The following is a 21,715-nucleotide window of genomic DNA, read 5'->3' as shown; positions in this document are numbered from 1 at the left end:
CATGGGCGGAGAGTTTGTGCCGGTGGGAGTGTGTATTTCATATTTTGAAATAATTTTCATATTCACTTTAATTGATGGCAGTTGGTGACTTTGTGAAATATCTGAAACCGAGTTTTGAATTGGAATTAAGTTGATTTGTTTTTAAAATTTTGAGGTGGGACACTTGTTACAGTAACAGTTACATACAAGTAATCAAATTGGAATTTTTTTTATTTATTATTGAATTATTATTATTTATTGAATGTCATTTGCGCGAGTTGCTTCAGTAAAGATTTGTCAGAAATGAGAAATACACACAGCCACAATTTGAATTTGATTCCACAAAATCACAAGTTATATAGTTATTTTACACTTTTGGATTTTTTTTATAACTCAGTTACTTTAAAGAAAAAATCCTGTCCAGATGAAATATTTTCAAAATGTGCAAAAATTTGGTAATGTCTTAAATAAGCCTTTATGATTTTTTTTTTTTTTTACTTGCAAAATTGAAAGTATCAGAATTGTCAAAGTTTTAAGAATTGTCAAAGTTTGTTAAATCATCAAAATACACAACATGTTTGTTAGAGCCTATACCGACTAAGCTACCGAAGGAGATTCTTCCAGAAGTCATAAATTCACTCCTTAATATGATTAATTCATCATTGTCATTAGGATATGTCCCAAAAACTTTCAAGCTAACTGTTAAGCCTCTCATTAAAAACAACACAACTTTACCCTAGAAAATTTGTAAATTACAGACCGACCTCAAATCTCCCTTTTCAGTCAAAAATACTAGAAAATAAATTGTGTTTGTGAGATTTACAGATTTCAGAATTTAGACTGTATCATCGACTTCAGTTCAATGACATTAAAGGTACGTTTTGACAGACTTTCTCATGAAACGGAAAAGATTGTGAGATGAAAGTGTCAGATGAAACTAAGATAAACTCTTGTCCCACACAAATTCATGACGAATGAATCGCTTGTTTCAATCAGTTTTTTCGTCAAAATCCTATCTTGTTTCTTTGGTGATTTATTATGCAATTGACAGATTATGTCAAAATAGAATGCATTCAACGATTGTAAATGTGTGTGTGTGTGTGTGTACCTGGTAATCCCTACATTGTGAGGACCAAATGTCCCTACTGGGATAATAATACAAGGCATTTTTAACCTTGTGGGGACTTTTCTTTTGGTCCCCATTAGGAAAACAGCTTATAAATCATACTAAGTGAATTATTTTATTTATTTATTTATTTATTTATTTTGAAAATGCAGAAGGTTTCATGTGATTGGGTGAACATAAGTTTAGGGGTAGGGCATAAAAATACAGTTTGTACAGTATAACAGTCATTTTGTCTATGGAATAGAGGATAACACATTATATACAGTAAGTACTTACAAATTATCATATTCTTCAATCATTGTAACTGTAATTAACAAAATAATTCTTGTTTAATAATTATTTTGTTAATTATTAAACAATAATTATTTTGTTAATTACAGTTACAGTGATTGAAGAATTATTGTTTAAGAAGCTCTTATGTAAAGTTAGATAATGTTTTTTTATGCTTTAATTAACCATATAACTTAATAGAATCTAATGTTTACAGCTGAACTTATTTCCCCCATAATTTCCTTTTTTTGTATCCTACATTTAGGTAATAAAAGTAGAAGATTAATTAAATAATATTCCTTATAAGAAATGTCATGGGGAAAGAACAAATAAAGCATTTCCATTTTTCAACAGTTGAAAGCTGGGCATGATGTAATCCTTAATCAGACCAAAAACAAAATAAGTTTCAACATGTAAACCACAAAATGTACAAAATATATCAATTTCACAATAAAATCTGTTTAGAAGAAAATAATTGCAATAGTAATATTTAAAAGAGTTAAAATAAATGACTTTTTTAATTAAAGATTTATGAATTAAATATTTATAAATATTTAATTAAATATTTATTTCCACATTTAATTCCACATCAGACAATCACAGTCTTTCTAAAAACCAATAATGGAATAATCCAATATACTGTATTAGTGCTGGAGACTATGGGCCCTATTACACATCCGGCGCATTGCGGCATGTGGTTTTTGCTGTTTCAGCCCGATGTAGTTATCATTTTCACGTCCTGCGCCACGTTGTTTAAATAGCAAATGCATTTGCACCCTTTTGTGCGCCCATGGTCTGGTCTGAAAACGAGGTGTGTTCAGGCGCATTGGTGGCCCGTTGCTATTTTGAGGAACTGAAAAAGACTGCGCCATTGACCAACAAAAACCTGGTCCAAAGTCACAGTATTATTATTTTTTGTTATTTAAAGGGTGCATTAGTAATATACAGTGAATGTAGAGAAATCTAAGGACATTTAGATATTTTTATGAAGCATTTTAACCCAGATGGGACAGCATTTAGATTCAATTCCAAAAAGAGCAAGAAGGAGGCTGGCAGCACACTGAATTCAGCACAGACTACAGAAGTCTATCAAAACATTTTTTAATTTTTTTCTGGATTGCATAGTGCAAAAAGTGCAAAGTGAATTAAAACCAAATGAACAGGAGCAAACGTTTCAGCACATTGCTATCTTCAGTGCTCACTCTGCAACAAACATTCACCCTTTTGTAGGAAAATTAGCAATTAGGGGTCATCAGCCGAAATTAATTATCACAAGTACAGCTCTATCACAGGTGGAGCTCCAAGAGAGTCTGATAATTGGCATGCATGACAAAATATTACAGGTATTCAATTATAGCAACAACAAAAAAGGATTATAAAAACAATGCATATAAGACAAAAAATAAATAAAAATTAATAGATTACATTCCAAGAATGAAGCGTCTGTTTATATAAAATACATTTCATTTGCTTCTTTTAAAAAAAAAATTATTTTAATAAATTTGACCTTTATTCAGCTGCTCTTTATAATATGAAAATCAAACAATTAATTTAAAGGAAGTCCAGATATAATATTTTCAAAATAACCAAATTAACACTTGATTTTGTCTATAGTACTCGGTCAAATGATAATATCTTTAAACATAAACTAGTGTTTTTGATATTTTCTGTAGAGTTTTTTATTTTTTTTATGTAGCTTAACAAAAACATTACTACCAAGGTGAAAAAAAAAAAAAATGCAAAAAAACCCCCAATTCTTACAAAATGCATCACCATAAGGAGAGAACTTAATGGCTATGATTCAGTGACATTAAATATTCTTTCTTTTTTATTTTTGTGCTGTACTCCAGTCCAGTTTCTTTTGAAACATCTGTTCATACTTATTTTTAAAAGACAAGACAATTCCTGTTTTTTAATCTTTAAAAAAAATCAGTAACAGCAACATACATGTTTCAAAAGAAAATACCAGTGTGACATGCAGCAGTGATGAATGAATCACTCATTTGAAAACCTCTACATTTTCTTCAGAAACATAATTCCATGTTAGTGTTTTTTTTCTTTCTTTTTTTTTTCTCAAATTCTTGCCTTTCTTTGTTGATTTCTCAACAGATTATGTGGAAATGGAATGCAAATGTGGGAGTCAGAGGTGTGTGAACATGCAGGCAAGACAAAGATCATTTGAGCAACACATGTAACTGTATGTTATGTATGCCACACATATAGAAAGTGGTTATGTTTAACTTTGGGGATAGGCTTAATGTATTCGTAAACATTTTGATGAACTCTTAATACTAATGCAATTATTGTCCAATAATTATTAGGTTTAAAGCACTTAATTAATGTCATTTCCCAATTTTCATTGAGAACTTTTTACAGTCAATAAGTTGTTAACAAAGCATTTCCTAACTCTTTACATATGAGATAATTAAATGATAACACTTTAATTACATTGACAATGAATTTAAGAATTCACTATAGTCTATTAATGTATTAACTACAGTTTATAAACTATTAGTTAACTTTAAACTATTAGTTTGCAAATGATTTGTAAATACTTATAAAGTGTTTATACTATATATATATATATATATATATATATATATATATATATCCCTTAACCCTATCCCCAAAGCTAAACATAACCACTTAAATAAATAAATAAATAAATAAATAAATAAATAAATAAATAAATAAATAAATAAATAAATAAATAAATAAATAAATAAATAAATAAATAAATACTGTATGTTTTAGCGACTATGCAATTCTAAGTAAATGTACGTGTGTTTGAAAAAATACATACAAATACTCTTGAGATCACATTGTTAGAGTTAAGGTTAGGATACAAAGCATACAAAATATTATTTTATAAACACATGAGCATATTAAACAATCATTTGTTAATCATTTGAGAGGAAACAGTCAATGACTTTGTAAAGCATGAGATAATCAGAAATTAAAAGTGAATTTAATTTCAAAATGAACCCAGAATGTCCAAATCTGAAACCTTTCATCTTGTTACAGTTTCCCCCACTCGTAATGTAAATGAAGTTGCTTCTGCTGTAACAGCTGTGGTCTGTATGTTAATGAAGTTGAGGCACCCCCATTGTCTGAGAAGTTTCTCTGTGTCCCACACCCAATTAATCCTACAATTCAATCCTACAATTAATGACCATTTGCTCAGGATGTGATCAACCCTAATGGTACATAAAAAATATTTTATGACTTTCTTCTTCTCTAGGATAATTACGCCATTTTGGGAATGAGCTTATTATAAAATATACTTTGGAGTGGAATCTGAGTCGAGGCAGACTGCAATTTCTTACAGTCCCCCCTTTGATGCTCTTGGCCCAAAAGAAGCATCACATTCACTCCCTTTTCACGATTACACCTCCCTTCCCTATAGGGCAGGTGACCAGTGGCGGTGAAGCCTTAGGCTGTCCTCTTCTGGCCACTCAGATCTTACCCGTCATTGGGTCGACACCTCCTGCACACTGGTTACAGCTCCATCCAATTAGGCAGAATTATCATAGAGTCTCTCTTAAAATTTGAAACTATATGAAATATTTCTTGAGTTTGGAAGAAAGACATTCAAGAACCATCACAGTCAGCGCGAAACAACCTAAAGAGATCATGGAGGTATCTGCAATTTGACATTTAAACATAGAACACATAACAATGCATTTTGCAAATAATTAGGAAGATACAGAATACACATACTGTACAGCTGTTTAAAGGAGAACTCCGGGCAATTTTAACATTGAGCTAATTTTTGGGTAAATTTGGAGTGCTGTCAGTACAGAGAACAACGACAAAAATCGGTGTTGCCTACACCGTGTTAACCTCTTTTTAAAATTTGCACCCTGTTGACTTCAATGGGGCACGTTTTAAATCTGCTTTTAGCCTCTTAACATCCTTGATGTGTCATTACAAGTGCCCAGCCATGTGAGTGATTCCTTCAGAGTGAACACGGGTGAATCTGACTGCAGTAGATGTGAAAGATATGAATAAAAGTGATGTTAATTCAGCCAGCGCACATACCTGTATTTACTTCCTGTTTTCAGTCGAAGTCCACAGTAGTCGATTGTCGAGTCCACCACTGTTGCTTAGTTACCTATGATCACGCGCGTGAACTCGACAATCGACAGCTTTCTAAGGTATGGTTCGGGGAACACGCCTAGTAATGGTATACCTTTAGTTAAGTTAAGTAGCGCGCTAAGAAGAGACAACGTTATTGGGAAACCCAGCCCTGGCCTGTGGATGAAAAAGATACTTTGTAATTGTGTGTAGCCTACTGGACTAACATAATTGAAAATATGCTAGACTGTCTGTAAACCGTGCATTTTTGATGACCTGAAACTAGTACTAACAGTTTAGAAAAGCTTGAATATTACTGTAAAGCAAAGTTATGTGCAGATGGAATACTGAAAATATATACAAAATATACATTTGGTAAATTAATTTGTAATGTACAAATTAATTATTATTAATAATATTATTAATAATAAAATATATAAAATATATGTTTTTAAATATATATATTAAAAAAATTATTTTGTGGTTAGGACTAAGCATTTTGACAGTTTATCATTAGTAATACCAAAATAAATAAATCTGAAAAAGTTAAAAGATAGATAATATATAGATACATAATAGTTAAAGATAGATGATAAGTCACGAAGTTCATCCACAGGTTTTCTTGTTTTTCCAGATTTTTTCACAGAATACACCTCCCTTCCCTATATGGCAGGTGACCAGTGGCGGTGAAGCCTTAGGTTGTCCTCTTCTGGCCACTCGGGAATCTTACCCGTCATTGGGTCGACACCTCCTGCACACTGGTTACAGCTCCATCCAATCTGGCAGAATTATCATAGAGTCTCTCTTAAAATTTGAAACTATATGAAATGTTTCTTGAGTTTGGAAGAGAGACATTCAAGAACCATCACAGTCAGCGCAAAACAACCTAAAGAGATCATGGAGGTATCTGCAATTTGACATTTAAACATAGATAATGCATTTTGCAAATGATTAGGAAGATACAGAATACACATACAGCTGTTTTAAAGTGTATATCCCAACTTAAACCAGAATAGGCAATATCTAAGTCTCCATCATGCATTTGTTTTGCCAAAATCTTGTCTTTTTCTTCAAGGCCTTGTTCGGCTTTCACAATGTGGCTATCTTTCCTTTGCATCAATGATATTAGCATATTGTTTAGTTTTGATAACTCAAAAAAAATCTACAATCAATATAATACAATATAATGTGTGTGTGTGATGTGCATGTGTTTTTCATTGTGTCCATTTTCTCAGTGTGGGCATCTTTTATCCACATATGTGCAATCAGTACATATTTTCTGCATTCAAGTGTGTATATATTTGTCTCTGTCTAGTGTCATGTGCAGTGAGTCTGTGTGCATTTCTTGGTGTGTGAGTGTCCTTTGCCCACTTGTTTTCCATCTAGGTGGAAAGTCTGCTGTCTGTAGTCTCCGAAATGGTTTGATCTCCCCTTGTCTCTTTTTGCCATTGTCCGTTCTTTTTTCATTTGAACCATTAGTCCTTCTAGAAGAAGCAGTCACTGGTGGTGTTCGAGTCTGTGCCGTTCCATAAATCCCATGGTGGGTCTCAGGGTTTCGTGTAGTAACTGTTACAGTACCTCGCACTAAACCACACACTGTTTTTTTGTTGTTGTTTTGTTACAAAAAAAAGCTTACTCAACCACAGTTCTTCGGGCTGAAACAATATTTATTCAATTTAAACTCTGCTTCGGGTTATTGTTTTAAACTTCACAGTGCGTCAGACTCACTACACTATACCACAACAGTTGTATAGTGACCATGATTCTGTGACCACGACGCGTTAGGTCTATCCATTTACTTATTGCATTTAGATGGATTTGACTAAATTCCATTTAGAATGTCCTCAGAATTATAATTACAGTTTCAATTACATTGGAAACGCACAACTGCACAACTTGTTTGCTGGATTAAAAATTGACAAATGCATTAAACTGAACCACAAGTGATGCAAATGAAAAGTTTGATAGTAATAAGCATTATTGTATATAGTTAAAGTCGACATGAAATCAAAATTAACCCTATTTACTTTGTTAGCGCATATTACTAGTATTGTGGTGAACAATTAATCTGTGCAAGTTAATACAGAGAAATGTTTTTTTTTTGCCGTGGTAATCTTTAATCAAAATCTGAAAAGTTACTTCCGGTCTGGAATGGCATTCCTTCTCTGATGACGTCAGTTTGACGGCTTGGGTTGAAAACGCTTAACCACTCCCCTCAAACCGTTACTCTGCTATGAGCAGAGATGGAGAGGAGGAGCACTAAAGTAAAACCTCGCCCTCTATTCAATATTCCGTTTCACTTGGAAATACGTCTCAACACTGGAGAAAAGTCGTTTACAACTTCCGGTTCACGGGGACTTTAAACATTTATATCGATGAAACACTCATTTTGTGTAGATTTTGTTGTTGTTGTTTTAACCTTTATTTATTCAGGTAAACTGTTTGAGAACCACTTCTCGTTTACAAACATGACCTGGCCGGTGGATGAAAAAGATACTTTGTAATTGTGTGTAGCAGGGGTTCCCAAACTTTTCCATGACAAGGCCCCCCAAATACCACTAGGTTTTGGCAAAGGCCCCCCTTTTGCAGGATGTGTTATTGAACCCATCGACGATACTACAGCAAATGTAGAAATAAATAAATAAAACATCTAGGTGAACATCAGATTATGTGATGGTGTTTGATACCAGCCAATCAGACAGATTATAGAGATGCACCGATTACAGTTTTCTGCCGATTCCGATTTGTCATTAAGTTTGACCTGCCGATACAGATTTTAGCCATTCCGATTTCATTTTTTTCTAACCACTTTACAGCACACACAAATATTTATTTTCTATAGTATATATATATATATATATATATATATTATATAAAACACCACTTCTACCCAAACTGATTAATAAAAACAAGTTTAAATGGGTACATTTTCTATAAATAATTTTGAGTCTTCATTTTCTTTTCTGACATAGCTTACACCAGTTCTTGTTAAAATACATTAAACATGCAAATTATGTGCATTTTAGGTACTTTTTTTGTGAAATCATATTTATTTTGTCCATCAAAAGTGTGCTTTCACTTTAATTGAGCGTGAGCAGCGCTGCAAAAATAGACTCGGCACCGAAACCCTCAGCTTCACTACTGCTCACGCGACGCTCCTGCTTGACTCGCGGTGTGAATGCACTCATTGGGTCTCATTCATGAAACATTCGTAAATATACGAGTAAATATGTGAGTGATTTGCGCGTAAAGAGACTTTCCCGAAAACTCTTCTCCTGATTCACAAATACTTCGTAAACCTCAGATCTGATAGTGAAACGTGTGTGTTAATGAATTCCAATCAGTCGTAAATGGGACACGCGTGCACGCTCATTCTCAATTACCATAAATCCCGCCCATTAAATCCGACTGACAACTATATATGGGCATCATATTATGACACCAAACGAAGGATTTCAACATGTCTTCTCAAAAGCGGATAAAAAAGAACAATTTCTCAGATTCAGAAATTGAAGTTAATATCTGAAGTTCATTCAAAACGCAACATTTTATTTTCAAGCATACATAGTGGCGTATCAGGTCCTAAAAAAAAAGGAAGCTTGGCAGCATATTACAGATGCAGTTAATGGAGTTTCATCTGTTAATCGAACAGTCCCAGAAGTGAAAAGAAAATGGTTCGACATTAAGCTTGACTGCAAAAAACGAATTAGTTCACTTCGAAAAATCGTATTCACGATTACGGCCCCTGAACCGGTATATCCAGCAGCATCCCGCAGTGTTGCCTCTGCACAGAAGACGGCTTTAAGTCAGGAAGTGCTGGATAAGCAAGACAAAATTTATCAAGCTGTGCTGGCAATAAATGACACATTAAAATAAATAAATGTAAGAATACGAGAAATATGTGATGCTATTAAACATAAGAAATAAAGTTTACTGAAACTATTTTGTGCGCTTGCTTTTTAATGCATACATACATACTCTTAGAAACGTAGAATTAGTTCCTGTTGCTTTGCAATTGCAGCAAGAGGTATGTCTAAGTGTCGGATAGGCAACCTTGGAGGCACCATACCATGATCAGGTCTAATTATATCCTCTGGGTCTGGCAGACCATGTTCCATGGCAATGTTGTGTAGAACAGAGCAGGCCAATATTATTTTGCAAACCTTTTCTGGTCTGTATAACAGTGTACCACCTGATGTGTCCAAACACCGCCAGCGCCCCTTTAAGATACTGTTTGTGCCCAATAACTGACCGAGATTTTGCGTGTGCTTCATTGTATGCCATCTCCTACCGGCTTTGGGGATTTATCAATGGGGTCATAAGCCATGGTGTCAGGGGATAACCATTGTCACCTGAGTGTAGGGGAGGGGAGGGAAAGTGTCAAATATTGTGAATAAATAAAATTGTACATTCCAATTAGCCATCCGTCTGTAACTGCACCCCTGTCCAAACGTCTAGCAACTGAGCTGCTCCGAAGAATGAAACTATCACGAGAACCCCCTGGCCAGCGGGCCACTACATTAAGTAGTGCACATTTAGCGTCACAAATTAGTTGTGCATTGATGGAATGATAGTTTTTCCTATTCAGAAATGGAAATGCATCATGTGATGGCGCCTTGATGCGAATGTGTGTGCAATCAATTGCTCCCATTACGTTTGGCAGGTTTGCAATAGCAAAGAATCTTTGCTTCACCTCAAACTGATGAACAAGATTATAGGGGAATTTTATATATTGGGGCATTAGCCCTATTATGCAATCAAGAACATCTGGGATGATGCGACTCATGGATGACTGAGATATCCCTGACCTGTCTGCAATCTCCCGCTGGAATGTTTCTGTTGCCAAAAAACCAAGCATGGACAACACCTGCAAGTGTGCTGGAATGCTATGGGATCTTCTAGTTTGCCTTCTAAGATTGGCCTCCAACATATTGCATAAATGCAAAAGAACTGGTCTGGGTAGCCTGAAACGACTAATTAACCAGTCATCATTCTCGGCAAGTAAGTCTGCGCGGTCTCTGAAAATACGCCTTTTGCGCAGCGCTCTATCTGCCAAATCTAGTAAAAGCGCTATATCAGCCATCGTAAATGTTTCTTGTTATGCCTGATTTTGGCATTTTATAGGAAACAATTTCCGTAACAATTAAGGGGCTATTAGTTTGCCCAGCCCTATTGAAAGCAATTAATTATTTGATTAAAGTGTTACGTTTGCAGATGCTATTACTGGCTCTCATAGTAAAAGTAAAAAGAAAAAACGTATGTATTTACTATATAATATGTTTTCAAAATGCAGTGTAAATATGTACCCGATTAAGGTGAATTAAAATGCAGCCTTATTAATGAGCAAAACGTTCGGATGTTAAACGCACTATTTACACGTGGCTGGGAGCAGGTGTAGATTTCTTTCGTACCAACTAACATTTGGAAAATACGAACATTTTAATGAATCCGAAAATTTACGCCAGAACCCCTTTAAGGCCCGTACACACCGGGACGAATATCGGCGTGCGTTATTCGCCAGCGTTTTTCAACGCGTTTTTTGTGTTCACACCCAAGCGTTTTTCGCTGACGATGAGCCGAGTGAACATGCAAAATCATTCCCTGGCATTAGATGGCGCTTAATGTAAAACAGAAATACAATACCACTCCATAACAGTCTATACTCTGCAATACCACTCCATAACAGTTCTCTTTTAACAAGATTTTTGTAGTCGCTGTCGCGTTTGTCATATAGTTCTTTATGTTCCGACACCAACGAGACCAGCAGCTCTACATTCATCTTGCCTTGCATCTTCCTCGTCATTTCTTCCCGGCAGTGTCTGTCTATGGGCAGTGTAGACGCTACTTGGCGTATATCTTTTTCGCTGTTACGTATGTGTGCTGCTCGGCAAGACCGTTTTGTGTTTGAGCGCCCCCAAGTTGTGTTTTACTGTAACTTCAGAAGCTCCAGACACGTGAGCAAAAGCGGCAATCTCATTGGTCGGATAGTTTTTGACGCGGCGCGTCAAACCAAAAAAACGAACCCGAGGCGTTTAAAAAAAAATTACGCTTTTACGCGTGGCGTTTTTCGCGTCGGTGTGCACACTCACATTGGCGCCCTTTGTTTAGTCACGAGGCGTTAAACGTTGGCGAATATCGCGCGCGAAATTCATCCCGGTGTGTACGGGCCTTTACACACGATTTACACAAAAATTCGCGCTGCTCACGCGCCGCTCGCGCTTGCGGTCTGAAACGGCCATAATTCACAAGGTTTCCTACATGTGCGTTCCGTGTGCATGTGATGCTGAGGTTGCGCAATGTTAATCATGCGGCGCCCGAGTGCATTTGAACAGCATAAAATCGGCATATGTCAGACTGAAAATCACGTGAAAATCGGCCAATTTAAAGATTAGCATTAAAAGTATAATGTTCAGATAGGCTATGCAGCAAATTATTATAATGCTATTTCATAAAAAAGACTCATATTAACAACTATTTTTACGTTTTTTTTTTTACTTTTTCCTTTTCTTTTTTTCACCGCTATTATTTTTTACAACTTGCTGCGGCCCCCCTGGCGCCCCCTGGCGGCTTTGAAAACCCCGGGCCTACTGGACTAACATAATTGAAAATATGCTAGAATGTCTGTAAACCTCGCATTTTTGATGACCTGAAACTAGTACTAACAGTTTAGAAAAGCTTGAATATTACTGTAAAGCAAAGTTATGTGCAGATAGAATACTGAAAATATATACAAAATATACATTTGGTAAATTAATATGTAATGTACAAATTAATTATTATTAATAATATTATTAATAATAATATAAAATATATGTTTTTAAATATTTGAAGGAAAAAAAACAGCTTTTTTGAGATTTTAGATGATTCTTTTGTGGTTAGGAAACTAAGCATTTTGACCGTTTGTCATTAGTAATACCAAAACAAATAAATCTGAAAAAGTTAAAAGATAGATAATATATAGATAAATAATATATAAAGTTAAAGATAGATGATAAGTCATGAAGTTCATCCATAGGTTTTCTTGTATTTCCAGATTTTTGTCTTTGACATGTTAGTTTTCTCACTTCAAAATGAAAGGTATTTATGTGGGCTGCTTCAGTAAGTTTCATTGGAAATGAGTAGAAATCTGCAAAATTTGCCACAGTGCAGTGTCAACCAACACATGCACCTCCCAAGAAAAAAATGAAACTGCAGATAGATACTGAGATACTGAAAACAGCCGTTTTGATTGCACAAACTCACTAGTTTCAGTTACACAATTTGGAACTTTTTGTTCTGGGAACGTTTTGTCCCCATATCCGGTATATAAATATATTAAACATAACAATCAAACATAGCCCAAACACACAGTAAAGGGGGAAAATTAATAATAACAGCATCAAGTATGACAACACAAAATAAATACATATATCAACAATAAGAAATGGGGTCCGTATGTGATTTAAAATAAATAAAATCTGTTGAGGAGTGAATCAGGAGCTCCAAAGGAATAATCTTAAAAGTTTATGCCAGCCTTTTAGAGAGGGTGATTTATCCCTAATACAAGACATCAAAATATTTTTCCTAACAAGTAAAAAAAAATCATCTAGCATGTTTATTGGAGATTAATTTACACGGAAGACCTAGAAGTAACGATAACAGGTCCAAATCCAAGACAGAACCAACTATATGACTAACAACTATGTTAGTTTTCTACATCAGACCATCACAGTCATTCTAAAACAATAGTAATAGGAGACGATATCCCTTTAAAACAAAGCCCAAACACATTGATATTGTTATTAATTGGGTAAAGAGAAACAGATATGACTACAGAATAAACAAGATCCAGTGAATGTAGAGAGAGCTGAAGACGTTAATATTTTTATGAAGTATTTTAACCAAGATGAGACAGCATTCAAATACAGCGTAATCTTTAGGAGGGACTGGAATATTATATTACGAGAGAAATACAGTGCAGGTCAACAGAAGTCCATCATGGTTAAAACGTTCGCTCACCAAAATATATAATTAAAAATATATAGGAGACTCGGTTGTGATTCTCAAATATCTCTTAGTATCAACAGTGTCTCAGATGTTTCTCCTAAAATTCCTAAGGAGAAATAAAAGAAGGCACAACTGAGACATGAGAAAGCTCTGAGAAACCTAAATGCACTGAAGTGTGCTGCTGTCTTCAGTCACCTGTGAGTCTCTATGGGAGAACGTGTTAATATTAGCTGTGGAATTTATATTGTCCAGTCTGTCTGACAATAATAACCAACTAGAAAGTAAATTGTTTCTGTAACTTTCTTACAACACCTTGTAGCCACGACTGTGGCATGTTGTCACAAATGCTTGTTTTATTTATTTCTGGTTCAAACTCTTTCGTCATCCTATAATAACAAAATGATAAAATAATTAGAGAATTGATGTACACAAAAAAAATAAAAAAAAATAAAAAAAAATAATCTAAAATCTAAATAAAAGAAATATTGTTGGAGTACATTTTACTAGAAAATGCTTATTTCAGTCTTTCTACTTCAAAATGTAATGTGTAATTCAATGTGTTACTTGCTGTTTCTTTGTATTTAATTGTGAAATTTCCACACACACCAGATGTGGGCCGGATCTGGGCCGACACTATTGCTGTCTGGGAAGCGTTAAACTAAACACATTACACATTAAAAACAGAATGTGTACAGATGATACCACTACACAGTGAGACGAAGTGAGACGAAGTGAGAGAAACAAAGACAAAACTAAACATAAGTAGAAACTCTATTTTTGTAGAAACTCTGAAATTCGTTCTCATAATGATTCTCAATAATGGATTGAAAAATGAGTCACAGTTCTTTTCTGAATCTTGACTTTTCTAATAAAGGTTGAGAATTTACTGAAATACTGACTATAAAGTGGCAGCTAATGTTAGGAGACTGTCCTAAATACAGCAAATATCCCAAACTACATAGTATTCCACACAAATCAATTTTGTAAAAAATAAAAAATAAAAAAAAAGTCACAGCACACTCTAGTGTCAAACTTAGAACAACACACCGCTGTGACTATAGATGGTTTGCTTTGCCGCTGTCAATCAGAGAATTGTGGGTAAGATGAAGCAACTCACAGTGACAATTGGTTTATTCTTGCCTATTTATTGGGAAGATCTCATTAAAGCCAAAATGATATTTAGCGGCCCGACAACCATAAACACTGACCAGCTTGCTGATGGATTTTCGGTCAAATACAGGATATTTTCACTGTGTATAAAACACACAATGCCTACTTCAAATGATTATTCATATATGTAAATAATATGCACTACTTTAACAACAAAACAGCGATGTAGCTGTTGTGGAGAAAACTAATACAGAATAGCAGTCACAGTGACAGCAGCGATCAGTTACTGATCGCTGGTTGAAGTTTATGATCCATCCATCTCGGGAATCAAAATTATCTCTGTTTCCCAGTGGTCAATACAACTTGAGGGGGCATTCATGTCCAATTTTTAACTAGCACACTTGTATTTATGATCATTCTGATTGCACATTCACAAAAGAATCTTTGATAACCATCCTTTCTACAGAACACAGCATGTTTACTGTATGCAGTGTACAAATGCTCTGTATATGCACTGGTTGACCTACGACACAAGTGTAAAACTAGAACCAATGTGAATATTGCACAGAGGTGGAAAGAGTCCCTGAAAACCATGCTTGAGTAAATAGTACAGATACCTTACAGCAAAAACGACTCCTTTACAAGTTACAAGTCACCAATTCCAATACCACTTGAGTAAAAGTCTTAGAGTATCTGATTTTAACATTACTTAAGTCAGTGGTTCCCAAACTGGGGGGCGCGCCCCCTAGGGGGGGCGCGGAGGTATTGCAGGGGGGGCGCGGCACGGCTACGGCTTCCCGGGTTAGTTACAATGCTAGCATAACAGCATGGACAAGTTTGTGACAGCGCTCCCAGCTAAACGCAAACCAGATGATGAATCTTCACCAAATGTAGCAACTTCAAAAGCAAAGACAAGAAAATATGACGAGGCATATCTCGCACTCGGCTTCACCAGCACAACAGTGGGTAAGGAGGAAAGACCACAGTGTGTTGTGTGTCTAAAAATACTAGCTTGCGACAGTCTGAAGCCGAACAAATTAAAACGCCACTTGGAGACAACACATCCCGAGCACAAAGACAAGCCGGTGGAGTTCTTCAGAAAAAAACTCACACAGTGTCATGCACAGCAGAGTCGCTTTACTAAAGCAGCATCCCTGCCTGCAAATGCTCAACTCGCATCCTACAAAGTTGCCTACAGAGTTGCTCAGTGTAAAAAGCCACACACTATAGCCGAGGAATTAATACTTCCCTCTGCGATCGACATGGTCTCAACTATGATCGACGAAGCCACTGCCAGCAAGCTAAAGGCCATTCCTCTCTCAAACAATACTATCTCAAGGCGTATTTATGATATGTCAAAAGACATAGAAGAGCAGCTAAATGACAAGATACGGGACCGACGCTTTGCTCTGCAGATGGATGAGGCGACTGACAGTAATAAAGACTGCTTATTGATAACATACGTCAGATTCATTGATGCCGATGATTTGAGGGAGGATTTGCTTTTCTGCAAACAAGTGACGCGCAGAGCCACTGCAGACGAACTGTTTAAAATAATTGACACTTACTTGAGAGAGGCCGATCTGAAATGGGAGGACTGTGTGGGGATCTGCACAGACGGGGCTCAGGCCATGGCTGGGAGAAGAGGGGGGCTGCAAGCGCTCATCAAGCGCATCTCCCCTAACGTGCAGTGGACACACTGTATGATACACCGAGAGGCGCTGGCGTCTAAACAGCTGAGTCCCGACCTGCACGATGTTATGACGGATGTCATCACTACAGTGAACCACATTAAAACACGACCTGTCAAAGCACGTATTTTCTCTGCACTGTGTGAGGAAATGGGCTCCGACCACACAGCTGTTCTGTTTCACAGCGAGTCCCGATGGCTGTCACGTGGGAAGGTTTTATCCAGGGTCTTTGAACTGCGGGATGAGATCCGCATCTTTTTGGAGGAGGAGGAAAATGAACTTGCCCACAAGTTTAACAACAACAAGTTCCTCAAGAAACTTGCGTACCTCAGTGACATGTTTCAAAAACTCAATGAGCTAAATCTGCAGATGCAGGGCAGCAACACACACCTTCCACATCTGGCAGATAAAATCACATCATTCACAAGAAAGCTTGAGATGTGGGAGCAGCGAGTTACAGAGGGAAATATAGACTCGTTTGAGAACCTGAAGTCATTCATTGAGGTCAACAAGCTGCAGAACACAGTGATCCCATGCATGAAAGCTCACATCTCTGCCCTCCAAAAGCATTTCCAGAGGTACTTCCCAGTGCAGGATCCTACACAATATGACTGGATCCGAGACCCCTTCAGTGCAACACCACCTGCCGAATTCAGCACTACAGAGAATGAACAGTTCATTGATGTCACCTCTGATTCAACAATGAGGCTTGAGTTTAAGTCTAAGACACTAGCTGCATTTTGGATTGGAGTGGAGAAAGATTTCCCACTGCTAGGTAAAAGAGCTCTGGCCACACTCCTTCCATTTGCCACGTCTTACCTATGTGAGATAGGTTTTTCTGCTGTGGCCTCCATCAAGACTAAATACAGATCAAAGCTGGATATTGAAAATGAACTAAGAGTAGCAGTCTCACAGCTGCAACCCCGATTTGAGAAGATCTGCAGCATGAAGCAAGCCCACACCAGTCACTGAAAAGATGTGGACATTAAAGGTGCAGTTTTTGCAGAGTTAAATGTTCAGGATTTTGTTATTTTCTTCAGAGAGCTGGTAAAGTGTAAAAGGCCACTTTCATGCAGGAATGGAGTTTATAAGAAGATGTGTTGAAAGCCATGAACACCATTACATGGTAAAATTTTATGATACATGATGCAGTGTCACTTTTAACTAGATGTACCGCATCGCGGTACAAAATATGACCGCCGCTCAGGCCTGCACTGGCTTTCCACAAAAATAAATGACGTGGAGTAATTTGGCTGTATTGCGTGTTTATGTGTAACCCTTTTCTCAACTAATTTAAGTTAAAATTTCCCTAATCAAGAAAACCCTGGATTCCCGGCAGTTGAATGGTGAATTTGGCCGGTATTTTTCCTTTCAATGCAAATTAACGTAAAGTATTTTTCCCTATACCAATTACACAATACTTTTACTAAAATGATAAATTAAATAATTCTTATTTATAGTTTCCTAGAAATCAGTACCTTGTTAAATGAATAAACTTATCAAACTCCAAAGAAATACCAGAATACAAATGTTAAGGGAAAAAAAACTAACAAATATTTATTTTACATTAATGTAATAACCCCCTTTAAAAGAAAACAAAACAAGGAAACACCTTTTTTATATATGAAGACAGATAAACACTTATACCCAATGGTATGTAAATTACTTATTCTTTTTTTTGTAAATAAAATATGCAAAATCACCTGTTCAGTCTCAGAACTGTTCCTTGTCTCTTTTATGTTTGTTTTTACACTTGCATTTTTACCTTTTTCCTTTTCTACTTTAAAACACTGTCCTCAATCAGCAACATACAAGTGGACAAATTCAGAACCCTGTTAGATATAGGCTAAACACTTTTCTACTGAGACATGTAGAGCAATAAGGAAAATAAAAACAATATTTTGTTCAAAAACAATTAAACACTTGAAAAAAAAACCCCCCCACGATTCACAACATAAGTGTTTTTCCCTTTCAGTGTGAAAATCAGTTATGAGTCAGTGACGCAGTCAAATATACACGAGTCAGTGACGCAGTCAAATATACGGTCGTTCGTTATCGTTGGGGCCCAGTTCGTTGGTGCACATTTACGGCTCGGCTGACGAATTCAATGTACTCCCGCACATTTAACAGATCCGAAAAATGAGTTCACTTACGTCCATCCGACGAAAGAAGCAATGGGAAGTCACTTACGATACGAACAGTTTCACACAAGCAGTCCCGATAGCGATGAATGCAGTTGATCCACGTCCCACGACGACTAACCACACAATCTTTCCAGTCCTGGAAGAATTCCGAAGTCCACCACGAACGTCCAATAACTTCGACACAGTTATTGACCATGAATTTGAATGTCACTAGCTGTTAAGCCCTCATCACGCACATCTTGACTCAGCGCCATGACTCAAAGATCACGAAGAAGATGACAGAAATACAAAAATAAAACACTTCAAATATCAAAAACAAAAACCACACGTCGTTTCTCTACACTTTGGGCCTTATATTACACAGAATATATTAAGTCTCCAAAATGACGCACTTCTCACACAAGCAGCCAAATTGCGTCTTCTCATGCCATGTGCAATGCTCCTCCCCCTTCACGTAACTTAACGCAACGTGCGTCCGTAAACTTTCAACAATCTCAATGCTGATTGGTCAACATTAAAACACTTCAGTTCAACAGAACACCTCATTTGAGTAAAGGCAAACAGTACAAATGATAAAGAAACAAAGAATGTTGGTACATTTTGTTACATCACATTATCAAATAAACAAAAAACAAAATATCAAAAGTATATATTTTAATACTCTGCAATTTTCAAAATAAGGCGTATTTGTAAGGCATATTTTAAGGGGTCCCTACACACTCCCCCCACCAAAAGTCCAGTATGCCCCCATGCTGGTCATAGAAAACACCCACACCATCTAAGGAGTGACCATGTTTTTAGACAGGGCTAAGACTAATTGGTACAAGTGTGGGAATATTGTCACACACATTGCATAATGCATTCGCATTGCACCACCAAGCATGTGAACTTTTGTAGCCACTAGAAAAATACAAAGCATTGGTAGCTGCTACATTAACACTACATCGCTTTGATGCAACAATCTCAGTATGTGGCTCTCCTAATGTATCATATGTAAATCGGGTATTAAGCTTTCTCTCCCTACAGGATCTTCGTACTACAGGAGGTACCACATCTGACTGAACTTCAGTACCTTCACCACTAGTAGCTGGAGTCTGCATAGCATTATCATGACCTACAGCCATTACATCGTCAGTCACATCAACCCTTTCAACATCAGGCTCATGCTGAACAGCAGAAGTTTCACTTTGACATGGAGCTATAAGTGCTTCGGAACTACTATGAGAATCACAAGACTCTGAGCATTCTACATCTCGTACAGGGGTTTCAATCTGGATCTCTGCCATTGGAGGAATATCTGTCACATCCTCAACATAAAACCCAAACTCAGACTCTGAATCAGAAGAACGGCGTTCTCTTGGAACGGAATCAACTACAAGAGGAGAGTTTGCTAACTCAGCAGTTTTCCGCTTCTCCTTTGCTCTCCTACGCCTCAAAGCTCTAGGTGATGGAGTAGGCATGATGTCTGCCTGTGTATGTAGCCTGACTGCCTGTCCCAAAGGCAGGATATGATTTCGATGCAGGACTTTGACTGGCCCCTTACCATCAACAGGCTTCAAACGATACACAGGAATGCCAGAGAATTGACCCTCCACTACATAAGGATTAGCACTCCACCTGTCTGCAAGCTTTTGCTTTCCCTTTAGGCCAAGGTTTCGAATCAGAACTCTGTCTCCAGCATTCAGACTATGGTAACGGACTTTCTGATCATACCGCTCTTTGTTACTCTGATTCATCTTTTGAGCAGTAGCTTGAGCCAACTGATGAGCTGCCTGTAATTCCTGCTTCATTTTGGCCACATACTTCAAATATGACACAGGCGAGGTGTTGTCAGGGGAAACTCCAAAGCATACATCAACGGGTAATCGGGCCTCCCTGCCGAACATAAGAAAATATGGTGAGAAACCAGTGGCCTCGTTGACAGTACAATTGTATGCATGGACAAGATGAGCTATATGCTGACTCCATTGGCACTTCTGACTAGGCTCAAGGGTACCCAGCATGTCCAACAAGGTCCGGTTGAACCTCTCCGGCTGAGGATCACCTTGTGGGTGATAAGGTGAGGTTCTTGACTTCTTCACATTCAGCATTGTCAACATGTCAGACACCAACCGGCTCTCAAAATCCCTGCCCTGGTCTGAGTGTATTCGAGTTGGAAGGCCATAATGGATGAAATACTTTTCCCAAAGAGTCTTTGCCACAGTAGAAGCTTTTTGGTCCCTGGTGGGAAAGGCTTGCGCATAACGGGTGCAATGGTCCGTGACCACCAAAACATTACACACATTGCGAGAATCTGCTTCGATGGTAAGAAAATCAATGCATACAAGATCCATAGGCCCTGAACTCTGCATGTGGGACAAAGGAGCAGCTCTCTGAGGCAGCGTTTTCCTCTTTATGCAGCGGTCACATGTTTTACAGTAGGCCTCTACATCACGCTTCATGTGTGGCCAATAAAATCGGTCACGGACCAGACTGTAAGACTTATCAAAGCCTAGATGTCCTATTTCGTCATGCAAAGATTTCAACACCATGCTGTGGTACTGCTTGGGAAGAACAAGCTGTCGCTTTACTCTTTGGTCACTCAGCCTAATGGTTCTGTACAAGCAGCCATTATCTATTGACAACTTCTCCCATTCTCGTTTCAGCAACTTCATCTCAGGTTGATTTTGATGGACACTACTTGCAGGTTTCTTATGACAGACAGCTTCCCACACCTCTCCCAGGCATGCATCATTTCTTTGGGCAGCTTGGAGCTCACTTGGACTAAGCTCAGGTAAGTGATCAGCAACCAATGTAGTAGTTTGACAATAAGCCTTAGGAACAGCAGACATATGGGCCCCTATCTGTTGCACAACACATGGATAAGATACACAACCTGCTCTTCTCTCCACAGACATTTCCTGACAAAGAGCTCGGACACCCGCCGCTGGAATTTCCTGCCACTCATCATCAACATTTGGGTGAATATGTGGACGTCTGGACAAGGCATCAGCGTCGACGTTCTTTCGGCCTGGCCTGTATTTCAGACTGAAATTGTAGGTGGTGAGGGCTGACAGCCAACGATGACCAGTTGCATCAAGTTTTGCTGACTTCAGTATATAGGTTAGAGGGTTGTTGTCAGTTCTAACCTCAAACTGGACACCATAAAGATAGTCATGCAGTCGGTCCACAATTGCCCACTTCAGAGCTAGAAATTCCAGTTTGTGCGCAGGATAATTTCTCTCTGAAGGAGAAAGACTTCGACTGATGAAAGCAACCGGGCGGAGACCTTTGTCATGCTCCTGATACAACACTCCTCCAAGTCCATCCAGACTTGCGTCCACATGCAAGAC

General features: G+C 37.4%; 1 protein-coding gene across 1 annotated transcript; it reads left to right on the top strand.

The window, feature by feature from the left end:
• Positions 1-15,810: 15,810 nt before the first annotated feature.
• LOC309503094 (zinc finger BED domain-containing protein 5-like) lies at positions 15,811-17,211 on the top strand (the record flags this gene model as incomplete). Its single annotated transcript, XM_082175782.1, has 1 exon — positions 15,811-17,211. The coding sequence occupies one exon, from the start codon at positions 15,811-15,813 to the stop codon at positions 17,209-17,211; it is 1,401 nt and encodes a 466-aa protein (XP_082031908.1).
• Positions 17,212-21,715: the final 4,504 nt, after the last annotated feature.

This window comes from Leuciscus leuciscus (assembly GCF_965113295.1).
Source record: "Leuciscus leuciscus genome assembly, chromosome: 7".
NCBI classification, from domain to species: Eukaryota; Metazoa; Chordata; class Actinopteri; order Cypriniformes; family Leuciscidae; genus Leuciscus; species Leuciscus leuciscus.
Note: the sequence above shows the minus strand (reverse complement) of the source record. Positions and strands in the feature narration are given on the sequence as shown.